The sequence below is a fragment of the Vanacampus margaritifer genome, chromosome 12, assembly GCF_051991255.1.
Source record: "Vanacampus margaritifer isolate UIUO_Vmar chromosome 12, RoL_Vmar_1.0, whole genome shotgun sequence".
Classification (NCBI taxonomy): Eukaryota; Metazoa; Chordata; class Actinopteri; order Syngnathiformes; family Syngnathidae; genus Vanacampus; species Vanacampus margaritifer.
The window spans coordinates 17,713,329-17,727,619 of NC_135443.1; the positions used below are offsets into that span (position 1 = coordinate 17,713,329).

The 14,291-nt window shown below is 39.5% G+C and overlaps 1 protein-coding gene across 2 annotated transcripts; it reads left to right on the plus strand.

Annotated features, from left to right (window-relative positions):
• Nucleotides 1-243: 243 nt before the first annotated feature.
• sufu (suppressor of fused homolog (Drosophila)) lies at nt 244-12,721 on the plus strand. 2 transcript variants are annotated; one of them, XM_077582955.1, is made up of 12 exons: nt 244-589; nt 918-1,052; nt 1,381-1,517; nt 5,916-6,058; nt 7,429-7,514; nt 7,728-7,800; nt 8,421-8,577; nt 8,650-8,746; nt 8,987-9,121; nt 10,815-10,953; nt 11,351-11,419; nt 11,494-12,721. In XM_077582955.1, exons 1-12 carry the CDS (start codon nt 441-443, stop codon nt 11,581-11,583), a joined length of 1,410 nt encoding a protein of 469 aa, XP_077439081.1. In that variant the 5' UTR covers nt 244-440; the 3' UTR covers nt 11,584-12,721. The 2 variants fall into 2 exon arrangements, with proteins under 2 accessions (XP_077439081.1, XP_077439082.1); XM_077582956.1 differs by having other exon boundaries at nt 8,424-8,577.
• Nucleotides 12,722-14,291: the final 1,570 nt, after the last annotated feature.

A 14,291-nucleotide genomic window follows, 5' to 3' on the forward strand; every position in this document is an offset into this window, starting at 1 on the left:
GTCGACCTCCTCCCCCCAATTTTTTTTACATTAAGTATGTTTGTTGTTATTAATAAATTATAAACGCAAACTACAATCACTTTTGTTAGCAAACGTAATTTACAATTGACTTACAACAGTTACATACAAAAATTTATGAACATTGATTGAACGTAAATACAACAATAAGTTCCAATCAATCGGCCGTCATTTGTTAATGACGACGTCGGTCTATAACGTCACTACGCTCTACCAACCAGGCAACCAATCGCTAGCGTTTGTGGAGAGGATGCTCAACAGGCTGGGCCCCATCTGGGAGAAGCTCATATCAAATCCATAGCAACGCTAATGTCAATAAATCCTTTATCGTTTAGTTGAACTTGTATTATCCGAAGAGGGGTAGGATAGCCGCAGTCGCGTTGTGGTTTGTAGTTTAATAAGGCTTGTTTCGAGGCCGTGACATGGATGAAGTACGGCCTAACAGCGGTGCCCAAGCGCACGGGCTATCGTCCTTGTTTCCCCCAGGACTGCAGGCTATCTACGGTGAATGTCGGCGACTTTATCCCGATCAGGCAAATCCGCTTCAAGTTACAGCCATCGTAAAATACTGGTAGGCAAACACTTTATCTTTTGTTGGTAATATGTTCACTAAGCTTGAACTTTGCTGAGCGGTTATGAATGTGAAAAGTTAGCTTCGAAGCTAACAGTATAGCTACACGTTCGCTGTTAGATTATTTCAATGTTTTTCTTTGTTCTGAGGGTAGAACTTGGCAATTTCATGCACACAAGCTATACAACAAACACATAAAGTGTTCAATTCATTGTTTGTCCGCGCTCGTTGCATGGCCATAGTTGTTGATTCACTTTCTATTGAACATGTAAATCCAGAGTAGTGTGTGACATGATTCAATGGATCAGTGTGTTGTTGCAACTTGCAGGTTAGGTGGTCCTGACCCGTTAGACTACATTAGTATGTATCGAAATACGGGCTGTCCAGCTCAGGACGTCCAGGAGCATTGGCACTACGTCAGCTTTGGACTCAGCGACCTGTATGGAGACAACAGGGTTCACGAGTAAGTAGTAATGCACTGTTGTCTACCGTTGTTTGTTATTTTTTAGCTTGTGCCAACTTTGCTTGCAATGTAGGGGATACAAAGCTTGCTTGATTAGACTATTTAACCCCATAATTATTGTCAAATACAGTCTCACAATACTCTATGTAATACCACCGCACCCAGGTTCTCAACACCTATAACCTCCTAATTAGCATGTTTCTCATGATCTCACCCGAAGGTACACATTTGGATTTGCATTGGGCGTCTGACAAGACTCATGCATATGAGAGAGACCTGAAAGCACCACTGCTGTTTTGTGTCTCTCACTCGTGTGTTTTTGTGTCAGATTCACAGGAATAGACAAGCCCAGCGGCTTTGGCTTCGAGCTCACCTTTAGACTGAAACGAGAGATGGGGGAGACGGCCCCGCCGACCTGGCCCGCTGAACTCATGCAAGGATTGGCTCGCTACGTATTCCAATCAGGTAAGAAGCAAAGCACACTGATTCATTAATTAATTCATATTATTCATCAGAATATGAATATATGATGAAAAGCTACTGTTATGTCCCATATTATTCTTTATTTATTCTGATTTGGTTGAGTTCTAAATAGTTCAACATTTTGGGGCGATTTCACTGGCTCAGCTTAGCTGTAGTCGGGTAAGTTATTACCTGTGCTTTGTTTTTTTGTTTTTTTGTTTTTTTTTTACTTGACCCCTTTGAACGCTGTTGTCATTTTACCATTTGCCAAATGTTAAGAATCTACTCTTTGTTGTGGTCACTATTTCATCTAAATGTGTATGACTAGAAGTGCCTGCTTCAGGTTTCCATAGTACAGTAGTTGAAGCTTTTGGAAGTGGGACTGCCAACAGGAAGTGTTATTTATCTACTGAACTTCCTGTGACTGTTTTATCAGGGTTTTTGTGACCTATTTCTGTTTGAATACAGGGTTTACATATTCATTGTCTGGCACCCGTCGATTCACTTATTTGTGGATCCCCCAAATGTTTTTTTTTTTTGTATTGTTTAAAAAAAAAAAACACTTGTCCCCGCTTATTCAAGAATTGTGTGGGTTAAAAAAAAAGTCTGGACGATTCATAATGTCCGTTATTTGTGTATTTTTTTTTATTCATGGGTCATCCTGGTCCCTATCTCAGGCAAAAGGATCCACTGTACAGTTGAACCTTTAAGGTCAAACACAGTGCATCAAGATACTAGTAGACATTTTATTTCATAATTAGAAAAAATAGTTTTCCAATGACAATTATGGAAATTATATCCTTTGTGTTACATGTATTTTTCCGTTTATTAACTCTACAGGAAAGTTAAAAGTATAAAGGTAGTAGCATTTGAAAAGAATAGAACAGATTTCAATGTAGAGGTAGAACGATTAATCGGTAACTAATCGATTATCAAATTAATCCATACATCTTTTTGATAATCGATTAATTGTTTGGAGACTTGTTTTATTATTATTCCAATTGATCCAAATGCTAGCATAGCACCTATGGAATATTTTATAATTTGGTCAATATTGTCAATACGGTCGAGTAAATGTCTTTATTTAGCCATGACAACACAAATTCAAGGAAAAGGCTAAAATGGGCTTTCTTTTAGTTTGTTTTGTTTAGGTGTAGTTGGCTACTTAGCTTGTCATGTTTGTTATGTCACATTTGTTTCTATTTTAGTATAATTTGTTAGTAGATCATCTCTTTGAGTATGGTCTGTTATGTTTAATGGATGTCAATGTGCTAGTATGACAAAGTTCTAAATCGTTGACTTTTTTTTTTTGTACTGACTCTGAGTTGCCAGGTCAGAGATATTTGATATTCTCCCCCCCCCCCCCCCTCTGTTGTATGGGGATAAAAGAGTTTGCCCAAAAGCATACATGACTGCAGACTTTGTCCTTTAGATCGTGGTTGCCAATCACCATGAATATTTTTGTGGGTGTCTGTCTGTCTGTTGGGGTAGAATTTTGATGTCCCGCTGTCAAATGTGCCCACATCATGCCAGCACCTTTCCAAAATCCATATATTGGAAGCGACAACCAGAATTTTTGATAAATTTTGAAAAAAGTCTGTGCTCTCCAGTTTCCCCATCTCTCAGGCCTGCAGCTGGAATCAATTTGCTTGTGGGCGAATCTTGATCCATGAGTCCCCCCCACACACACACACACATTTACCCAACAGCCAAATTAAACTGTACGCATACTACCTCCCAAGCAGATGCAAATGTAGCTTGACACTTTCGTCATGAGGTGTCAACCATACTAGGGATAGACCGATAATCGGCCCGGCAGATAATCAGCGCTGATATTCAGCATTTTATGAATATCGGCATCGGCCTATTTTTTTTTGTTTTGATATATTAACTCTTTGACTGCCAGACGTTTTCAGAAACGGGATGTCGCCAGTGCCAGCCGATTTAAGCATTTTGACTGATCTTTCAAGGTCCACAGAAAATGTTGTGTTTGGACTATGGAAACACACATACTAATGAAAGATTGAACTGTCATCTTTCAACAGAAAAAAAGTTTGTTTCTACCTTATTCCGTTCTTCAGTAATCAACAATAGAAAATGGTTAGTTTCACCGAAATGCTCTGTTTTGAAACAAAAAGCGGAGAAAAAGAGCTTTTTGTGAAACGATGTTATTTCATGCACTCTAGTGAATTGTACACTTCTTTTTGTCCATGAATGATGCCACAAACACCTAAATAGTGCTTTACTTCTGTAAAATGCTATCACCAACAATGAAAAAGTGTTTTTTGGTTGCAAAATACGTTTATTTCCATTCAACAGTGTAACAATTTGACAAAACAATTTCGCAAACTATTTACAAATGTGTGCAACTTTGGTACTATTTACAATTATGTGGATGTTTCAAATACAGTTTTTCTTTTTGTAACGCTCCCCTGCGTGCAAGGAGACGCAGCAGGATTTGCACAACAGATTAGTTTCACTTATGATGGCTCCTTTCGCGTGCAGACGTTACACTTTCTTGACGGCCTTTTTTTCCGGGGAATAGCAAGTAGCAGACTGTACACACTCCTCCGATGAATATGCTTTGGACTCGGGGCACTCTTCGTCGTCCGATTGAACGTCTGCCTGAGCGTGCTCGGTTGTGCTCCGCGTTTTCCGGTGTTAGCATCGCTAGCCGGTGAACCTTTATGACGTCGTCATAGCCGCCGCGTCAACGCTTGCAACTTCAGCGTCAACCTCGGAGTCACCATCATCATCATCATCGATGATGATCATCGGCGTCATCAATGTGCTCTTTAGCGTTGGTCGATGCCTTTCGTCTTTGAAAAAAATTCCCAAGTGTGAGCTGCTTGCAACCGGTCGCCATTGTTCGCTTCTTCAACCATCTAGCTCCGCCTCACGTCTTCTACTGCCGCGTCAATGCTTCCAACCTCGGAGTCACCATCATCATCATCGATGATAATCATCATCGTCATCAATGTGCTCTTTAGCGTTGGTCGATGCTTTTCGTCTTTGAAAAAAACTGCTCGACCGTGAGCTGCTTGCAACCGGTTGCCATGTTTTCTTCCCTTCTCCAGCCATTGTCCCCTCTAGCTCCGCCTCACGTCTTCTACTGACGCCTACCCAATCTTGTCAAAAGAGAGTCATTGCTGCCATCTAGGGGCCAAAAATAGTCATTAGGCTAACTAGATCTGCTTGAAACTTTCACAGCAGCTGGCCAAGGCTTTCCTCCACCCGTTTCAAAAAAAAAAAAAAAAAATGGATGACATCTTTTAACGTCATTGGCGGCCCTCCGTAGGTTTTTACTTGACGTCTTTTAACTCTTTGACTGCCAAAAACGTTAAATAACGTTTAGTAAAATCCTATGGAGGAGTGCCAAAGACGTTAAAAGACGTTTTTTTTTTCAAAACAGAGGTGGAACTAACCATTTTCTATTGTTGATTACTCAAAAACGGAATAAGGTAGAAACAAACTTTTTTTTCTGATGAAAGATGAGAGTCCAATCTTTCATTTGGTAGTATGTGTGTTTCCATAGTCCAAACACATAATTTTCTGTGGACCTTGAAAGATCAGTCAAAAATGCTTAAATCGGCTGGCACCCACAGCATCCCTTTTCTGAAAACGTCTGGCAGTCAAAGAGTTAACGTCCATGGCAGTCAAAGAGTTAAAAACTGTTATTTTTGCTTCGATGGGCACTTTTCTCCTCCGTCTGCTCTGAGACAGCGGCTGTTGACTCCGTGCAGCATTGGCCCGCCCACAGCACCATCTGATTGGTTGTTCGTGCAGTGCTAACAGCCAATAAGCAGCAATTAGCGGCTATTAGCAGCTATTTGGGAGTTAGCGTGCGGGTGTATGGTTAGCCCGCGAGCTAACCGTTAGCTCCCAAATTAGCGGCTATTAGCCCACGAGCTAACTGGCTAGCTTGCGAATTAACGGCTATTAAGTTAGTCCGTGAGCAAACGGTTAGCTCGCGGGCTAACCCAATAGCTGTTTTTTAGCAGCTATTTGGGAGTTATCCCGGGGTTAGTGTGTGGGTGAATGGTTAGCCCGCGAGCTAACAGTTAGCCCGCGAGCTAACAGTTAGCCCGCGAATTAGTGGCTATTTGGGTGTTTGCATTATAGTTGGTGCAAAAGTTGATGGCAAACAAAAAACCTTTAACATGTTGCAAATCACAAAAGCTGTTTAATAAACATGTGCTTGAAGGCATTTAAGCAGTCAAGTGCTGGAGTTTTTATTATTATTTTATTATTAAAAATTTTGACACCAACACCAATTTTGACACCTCCTGCAAATGTATATCGGCTTCAAAAATCGGTTATCAGCCTCCCTGACTACCAATAATCTGTATTAGTAAAAAAAAAAGAAGCATATCTGTAACTTTCCTTATCGTGTCTCCACAGAAAACACATTTTGTAGCGGTGACCACATATCATGGCACAATCCCCTGGACAACAGCGAGTCTCGCATCCAGCATATGTTGCTCACAGAAGACCCTCAAATGCATCCCATTCAAACTCCTTTTGGCACCGCCAGCTTCTTGCAGGTGGGTTAAAATGTTTCAGACCATAGACCAGGGGTCAGCAACCTTCCCTGTCAAAAGAGCCATGTTAGGCCAAATAAATAATGAAAAATTTGTCTGGAGTCACAAAATATTTGAACATTGTGATGAACGTAACAGTGTGTTATTGTTAGTCTAATGTACTGAGGGCCCAAGAGGTCATTAGAACTGCACCGTAACAGAAAATATGCCGCATCCAATACTTTGGAGATTCATTTTCTTCTACCTTTCTTCTTCCATTTTTGGATTTTTATTTTTTTGTACTTTCTTTTTCAATAATTTTTACACTTTTCTGTCTTTCTGTTCTTTTTCTGATACTTTTGGCAATTTTATGGACATATTACGGTAATTTTTTTTTTTCATGGACATTTTATGGTAGTTTTCTGCTTTTCCTCTCCCTTATTGGATATTTTTAGTTGAAAACAAAACGATTTGGTCTACCTTTTATCTCTCTCTCCAGCAACTTAAAAATTTGGACTATTAAAACTTTTTTTTAATTATTTATTGTTTATTTAATAATTAATCCATTACAAGAATATTTTATCTAAAAAATAAAAATGTAAAAATTAAATAAATAATTTCTTCTCATTTTTTTGGGCGATCCACAGGGAGCCAGACCCCTGACACAAATAAAGGCTGAATTGGTATTTAATTTCAGCAATTAATTTAAGTTTGTCAGGCCAATAAACTTTTTGAAAAATGACTTTTGATTTTTTTTTAAAAAAATTGGGGGGGGGGGGCTTCTCGAGTTCCAAGCACACGCTTGCTGACATCTACTACTTATACTAACAACATAGCTGTGAACATAAAAGTTGTTCTTTGCAAAAGTACAACCATTGTTTCCAGTTTAGCGATTTGGTGGCTTATTTAGTGACTATTTTTCCCAAAAAACAGACAACATGAGTGGAATCATTTTCACATTATTTTGCACATGATATGAAAAGAGCCCATTGAAGTTAGTCACAGAGTCAATTGAACTAGACATTGACAAAAAAAAAAGTACCAAATAGATTTTATAATGAATTATAATGTTTTCATAACTGTTTTTACAAAAGGGCAAATCTCAACATTATCTGTAAAGACAAACAAACAAAAAATTCTGTTACAGTATTTTTGTCTTAAGTTAATGCTGGGGGAAAACAATTTCAAAGCTTGTTTGTTATCAGAGAGAAAGCAAATCCCAGAAGACTGCTTAGTTTGTATAATGTCATTGTCATTAGTGCTTTCTATATGCCAAATGGAGAAATTGATTCAAATCGGCAATCGTGGGGGGGGGGGGGGGATAAGAGATTTTAAGGATAGACTTCATCATCAAGCACAGCACTCCTCCATCTCACATGTACTGTGGCCTGCAGATTGTGGGCGTTTGTACAGAGGAGCTACAGGCGGCGCAGCAGTGGAACGGCCAAGGCATCTTGGAACTGATGCGAGGGCTTCGAGCGTGAGTTCAACTTAAAGGCAGCTTACAACATACCAGTTTCTACTGGAAAAGGGGGAGAAAAAATAGTTTTTGGTACTTTTGTTATATTTTCATTTATTTCTATAAATGCAATATTAATTTCAATACCATGTTTAGACTAAAGTGGGGCTACATGGCACATAAAGAACATTTTTGGGTTGATTTCCCGTTTAATGACAGCTGTTGTTTATGTAGAGCTGGCGGGCCCTGGCTGATCACAGACATGAGGCGAGGGGAGACCATCTTTGACATTGATCCACATCTACAAGTAAGGCTGAATTATGCTCTGTCCACTCAACTAAGTCGACAGAGTAAGGGTTACATAAGGTTAATATTTCACAATTAAAGAGATATTGATTACTGTGAAGGTTCAAGTACAAGTTTTTGCTTCGTGTGTTGTGATGTTTTTGCCAATACGCTATTGGCTATTTGCAGGGGATGAGAGCTGAGGTGTGGTGCAAATAACGAGATACCACAAGGACTTTCTTCGTGCCCCCTGAAAATGTTCATCCTTGCCTATATTGACAGTTTAAGCTAAGGCTGGGCGATAAATCAATATCAGTATGTATCGCGATACCTGATTCAAATGCTCAGGATCGTTTGCAGGCTCCTGCGGAGCTTGCTGATGAGCTGATCATTTGAATCAGCTGTGTTGGAGCAGGGAAACAGGACAGAAGCCATTTTGAATTGTTCGCTCATCTCATGATCAGTTTAGTTTGTCTTCATAAAAATTAAAATGGCCTCAGATTTTTTTTCCAAACCAAAAGAAAAGAAAAAAGGCTCACCTTCCACTTTCTGACTCTTTAACAGTCTGAAGCGCCCCCTTTTGGTGCCATATACACACTGCAGGCCTAGTGTTGACGATTGCGTCTGTGTTGCCCATCCAAGCAGGAGAGAGTGGACCACGGCATCGAGACGGAAGGCTCCAACTTGAGCGGGGTCAGCGCCAAGTGCATGTGGGACGACCTGAGTCGACCACCGGACGACGACGAGGACAGTCGGTCCATTTGCATCGGCTCGCAGCCTCGCAGGCTCTCCAATAAAGGTGCTTCTATTTGGGAGTGCGTTGGCAGTCCACAATGGGACCATTCCATGCTGACCATTTGTGTATTGATAGACACGGAACAGATCAGGGAGACCTTAAGGAAAGGTCTGGAGTTCAACACCAAAGCGGCACTACCGCCCATCAGCAGCCAGAGACATGACAGACCTCAGTGAGTATACACACACACACACACACACACACACACACACACGCACACACACTCAGGTGGAAGTTCTCTTTCAACGCTTCTTAGAGGAAATTTCATCAAACCGGTGTAGGGTGATTCCCAGTAGCACAGAAGCATTTCCTATACACCAGTTGTTTTTATCGCACAGCAGCTTCCTCACTGTTTATTGAAGCACATCACACTTCCCTTTACTGATATTTCCCTTTTTGTCCGTCTTCTCAGAAGTCGAAAGGACAGCTTGGAAAGCGAGAGCTCAACAGCCATCGTCCCGCACGAGTTAGTCCGAACACGACAGCTGGAAAGTGTCCATCTGAAATTTAACCAAGAGTCCGGCACGCTGCTTCCCCTCTGCTTGCGGTACTACACATAATGCATATTAAAATGAGCTTTCTAGCACTGTATTTACACAAGTACTATTTTATGGCGAAGAAGAACATCATGGAAAAAGCTGAAAGGGGAAGTCACCCCCCCCCCCTCCCCCCCAAAAAAAAAAAAAACGTCTTGACAATATGATCTATGCAACACCACTAGTTAAGGCTGTGCAATTAATCCAAATTCAATTACGATTTAGATTATTACTCTCCACAATTACAAAATTGGCATAATCGTACAAAAAAGATTATTAATACTAGGGCTGAAAGGAGTCCTCATCATTTCTGTCTCGGATACCCGCTGAGATAGTCGTATGGCAGTATGCATGACAGTACACGGGGCTAACTGAGAGAAACGCATTTTCTAATTAAACCTTAACTTACCAAGTAGTATATGTAATATGTAATATAAGAGCGCTAAAGCATAATTATGCTGACATTGTATTTGTACGCCGTCTGTTGCCAGCGTTTAGCGGCGACTGCTAGCTAACAGCGAGCTACTAGCAGCAAGCTAGCCGCGCTAGCTAGCAGCGGTAAAGTGCTCCAGCGTTCTGATTACCTTTGAAAGGTGTAAATACTACAGCCCGTAGACAGCTGGGCTAGACTCCAGCGTACCCGCGACCCTCGTGAGGATTAGCGGTTCAGGAAATGGATTGATGGACTGTGGAGACTTTTTGATGCCGACACACTGACTGATTTGCCGTTCCTACTGATCACTTATTAACAAACCAGACTTACTTAAATGTGTTTTTGGTCTTCTGTATTTATAATTGTTCTTTAACCAAGAAAGTATATACAGGTATATTTTTATTTCTATCCAAATACCCGATTATTCGCTTGAATTTTCAGTAGGATATCCTAATACCAAAATATTCGATGGCTGCAGCCCTAATAATATGAGTTTTGGGTTGTTTTGAGGCACCCTACAAGCCATACTGTACACGCTGCACCCCAACTTAAAATTTTTGCTAACATAAATAATATAGTTGGTCCTAAAATAACGTACATAATTATAGTGTTTCAAATCATTTTATTTGTCTTAATATTTTCAAATGTTTAAACATTTTCTTGTTTTGAACAAAAAAATAAATCGTGATTTCAATTATTACCAAAATAATTGTGATTATTATTTTTTCCATAATCGAGCAGCCCTACCACTAGTGTATTCTGGTTAATATTGCATTGGTGGAATATGAGTTAAACAGCCAAATTTAGCAGTTTTTATCTATATCAGGAGGCGGCCATCTTGCCACTTGCTGTTGAGTGAAAATGACATCACAGTTGCTCAGGTCTCGGGTAACAACCAATCACAGCTCACCTTCAGAAAACAAGTGGGCTGTGATTGGTTGAGCCCTGAGCAACTTTGATGTCATCTTCAGTTGACAGCAAGTGGCAAAATGGCCGCCCCCTGAGATGATGGATGAAATGGGCTGGATTTTGCGGCATAACTCATATTCCACAAATGTAATATTAATCAGAATGTCATGTTTAGACTAGTGAGGTCACATATAACATATTATTGTCAAGAAATGATTCAGGTTGACTTGCCCTTTAATCATGAAAAAACTGCACAAGTGGTTAAAAATGTATGCTGGTGGTAGACCAGTCTAGTCTGCACCTCAAAAACGTTCACATTACTTTCTGAATTGCATAAGAGACTTTGAATGAATGTCTTACAGGGGCCGCTTGCTGCACGGCAGACATTTCACTTTCAAAAGTATCAATGGCGACACGGCCATTACGTTTGTGTCGACGGGGGTGGAGGGAGCTTTTGCTACTGAAGAGCATCCATATGCAGCCCACGGCCCTTGGCTTCAGGTACGCACACAAACGTGTGTATGTGCTCAAGTAGCTGACATCGCCCATTTAGTAGCTTCAACTCCACTGCTAACCAAAACAGCAGCACCTCCCAATAGGTCCTGTATGACCAAAACTGTTGAATTGTTTTTAATTCTATTGAATTATTAGGGATTATCTGCGCTGATGTTCAGCATTTGGATGATTAGCAGAATAACTTATGTTTTCTATTTATTGAAGTTCAAAAAAATTGAGTGGCCTTGATTTCCTCCAGACAGGACAAAAGTGACCTCAATTAGTAATCTCATGTTTTAACTATGCAACTATTTTGTTCCTCCCTGTTTTGCACAGTAGTCCAATGTAGTACGTATTGTAATTTGCTTATTTTAATGAATGACCTCCTGTGTTCCCTGTGTAGATATTGTTGACTGAAGAGTTTGTGGATCAGATGCTTGGGGATTTGCACGATCTTAACACTCGTGAGGATGTGAGTCAATCTTTTTCAAATTGCACATTTTTCAACTCCGTTTTGTTTTGACTGTTCTTTTCCTCTTCTAATAGACAAAACTACCAAAAGAGTACAGTTGGCCAGAGAAGAAGCTGAAGATCTCCATCCTACCAGACTCTGTGTTTGATAACCTTCTGCAATGAGGAAGAGATGTTTAAATCACTACAGACAAAAAAACAATGTCAAAACCTGCACATTCACACGCTCAGAGGACGCAGTGACGTTGAGGTCTCCTCACAAAAGAAAATGGAACACCAAAAGACTATCGGTTGATCTGGACCTCTCAAAATCATAGGTCCAAATTGCAAGCGTTGCTAATGCAATTACGCCATGCAGGCGTCACGTCACAAGCAATAACTATTTATTCCAGTGGCCGCAGCAATGACAAAAAAAAAAAGTCAGCTACTGATCCATTTGAACGTTTTCGTTGATATTGCCTTTATGTGTACATTTAACAAATGCTGGACATTTTTCCTGTTATGATGCCAAAGGTAATGTCGGTCATTCAGTGCAAGTACTTTGTTGCAATGAAGAAAGGCAACATTTCAACTCTTGTCTGTTGTATAGCTGACTATAATGCTGCAGATATATGCCCCTATACCAAGATTATGTATAGTGGGAATGGGTGCCATTTAAATTTTCATAAACTCCTCCAAGGATCATTCTAAATGTACTTTGTACAAAGTATAAACATTTCCTCTCAGGTTAGATTTGTTTTTAGCCGGATCAAACCATATTTTCTTCACCCTGTTGCATGTAGTCAGCTCTGTTGGTAATGTTTCCATTCACTTGTGTCACATATTAACTTGTCTGTTTTAGTGTTTAAAGATGGCGATCTCTTCAGTGTTATCTCCAGAGGTCAGTGTGGATAAAAAGGTTTTGATTTTTGTGTTGTCGTTTGTAGGGTGGGTTTGACATTGAGCCGGAGCAAAACACCTCAGTGCCTCAAATTGAACACACACAAAAATATATGTTGACTCAGTCAGCATTGACTGTTACTGCATCCTGAACCTCGTGGATTCTAATCTCAATAACACCAAAAACTGAAAAGACAAATTTTGCTACATTGTCTTTTCAGAACGTGTGTACTGTTACACCATACTGTGTGTCATGACATAGTGTCTTTTGTCCTTTTGTTAATCAAGTGATAAATGTAGATAACTTGGTTTTGTTATTTGCCATTGTATTTGGCTGAATTTGCCGATTATAATCCCAAGTGCATTAGAGAGCATTATTACACAAATAAAGATGGAATACTGATAAATGAGCATCTGATATATTTTTGCCGAATTCAGTCAAGTTTATTTGTATAGCTCTTAATCACAAAAGAGTCTTAAAGGGCTTCATATGCCCACAGTTGACAAATATTAACGACATCCCCTGATTGAACCATAAGAGAACAAGGGAAAACTTGGAGAGAAAAAAACGGGGAAAATAAGAAACCTTAAGAATGTACCGCAAATATGGTAATCCCCCTTCCAGGATGACCAGGCTGCAATGGATGCTGAATTAAAGCACTATTTGTGTTTGATTAATTGCTTGCTTGGTTGCCAATATTTGGTGTGAACATTTTCCAATTGGGAAAAAATTGCATGGTCTTTAATTGAGACTGTTGTAAATTTAGTGTGGCCTCACTGGTTTTCACATCTGCCTCGCAGTTCTAAGGTTCAGAGTTTTAATCTCACCCTTGCATGTTCTCCCTGTACTTATGTGGATTTTGACAAAATATGTTTGTTTAATGAAAAGGTGTTTAAATTATCCATAGGTGTGTAAATGTACCGGATAAATGTTGCCATGAGCCAAACGAGGACAGGTGTTATACAAAAATGGATGAATGCTATTTTTAATGTACCTACCCACATGATCAATTAATTCTACTGATTATGATTCAAACTAAAAGGAGATCGATATTTTTGCACAATCACACCAATTAAAGAACAATGACAGAAAAAAAAAAATACAAAACCAGCTTTTGAGGTGTCCAATGAGGGAAAAAACAATTCACCCTCCCAGTAAGCATGGATATTTGTTAGAATGTTAATAAATGCCTGCCATCATATGGAAATTGAAAACTTGGCACAATTTTCATACCAGCACCAGCAATTAGGGATGTAACTATAATGGCAATATTGCAATATTAAAATAGCACAACGTCGTCATCTCACTATTAAAAGCAGCACATCTGTTAACATTTTGTGCAGTTCTAGTACCCTCTGGTGGTCAGTTTATTATTGCAGTTTAAATTAGGAATGTTTTGGCCACTGCGGCGGTACTCCCCATAAATCAGTCGTCATACCAGCAAATGTTTTCCAACATCTTCGTCAAAAAGCATGACTTTTCACTTGCTTCAGCCAAATACAGCATTGAGAACTACATAGACCATGATACTTTGATATACTATACTAATACTTTGCACTTTGCAAAGCCAATAGGGACACATGACAATGACGTGATGTTATGACATAACATGGCCAAGCCTATTTGTCACTGTTATTATGTAAAAAAAAAACAAAAAACACACAATATAATGCTTCGCCCGTCCCCAATATGAGCTTTTTCCTCTTCTAACAATCGTGTGTTTTTATACAATATCACAAGCTATATAAATAAATATGAATATATATACAGTATATCGCCAACCTCCCCACAATATAGTGATAATTATCGTATCTTGATGTTTGGATATCATTACATAATTTATTTCCCTCACATAGTTCCACTTATAGCAGTACTTATAAATAATTTTTTCTTATAAGAACGAAGAAAATATTTTTTGCCCCTCCAAACCTTCTCCACAACTATACATTTGTCTACTATGTTAGTACACTTCAACTCCTTGTGCATGCTGAAA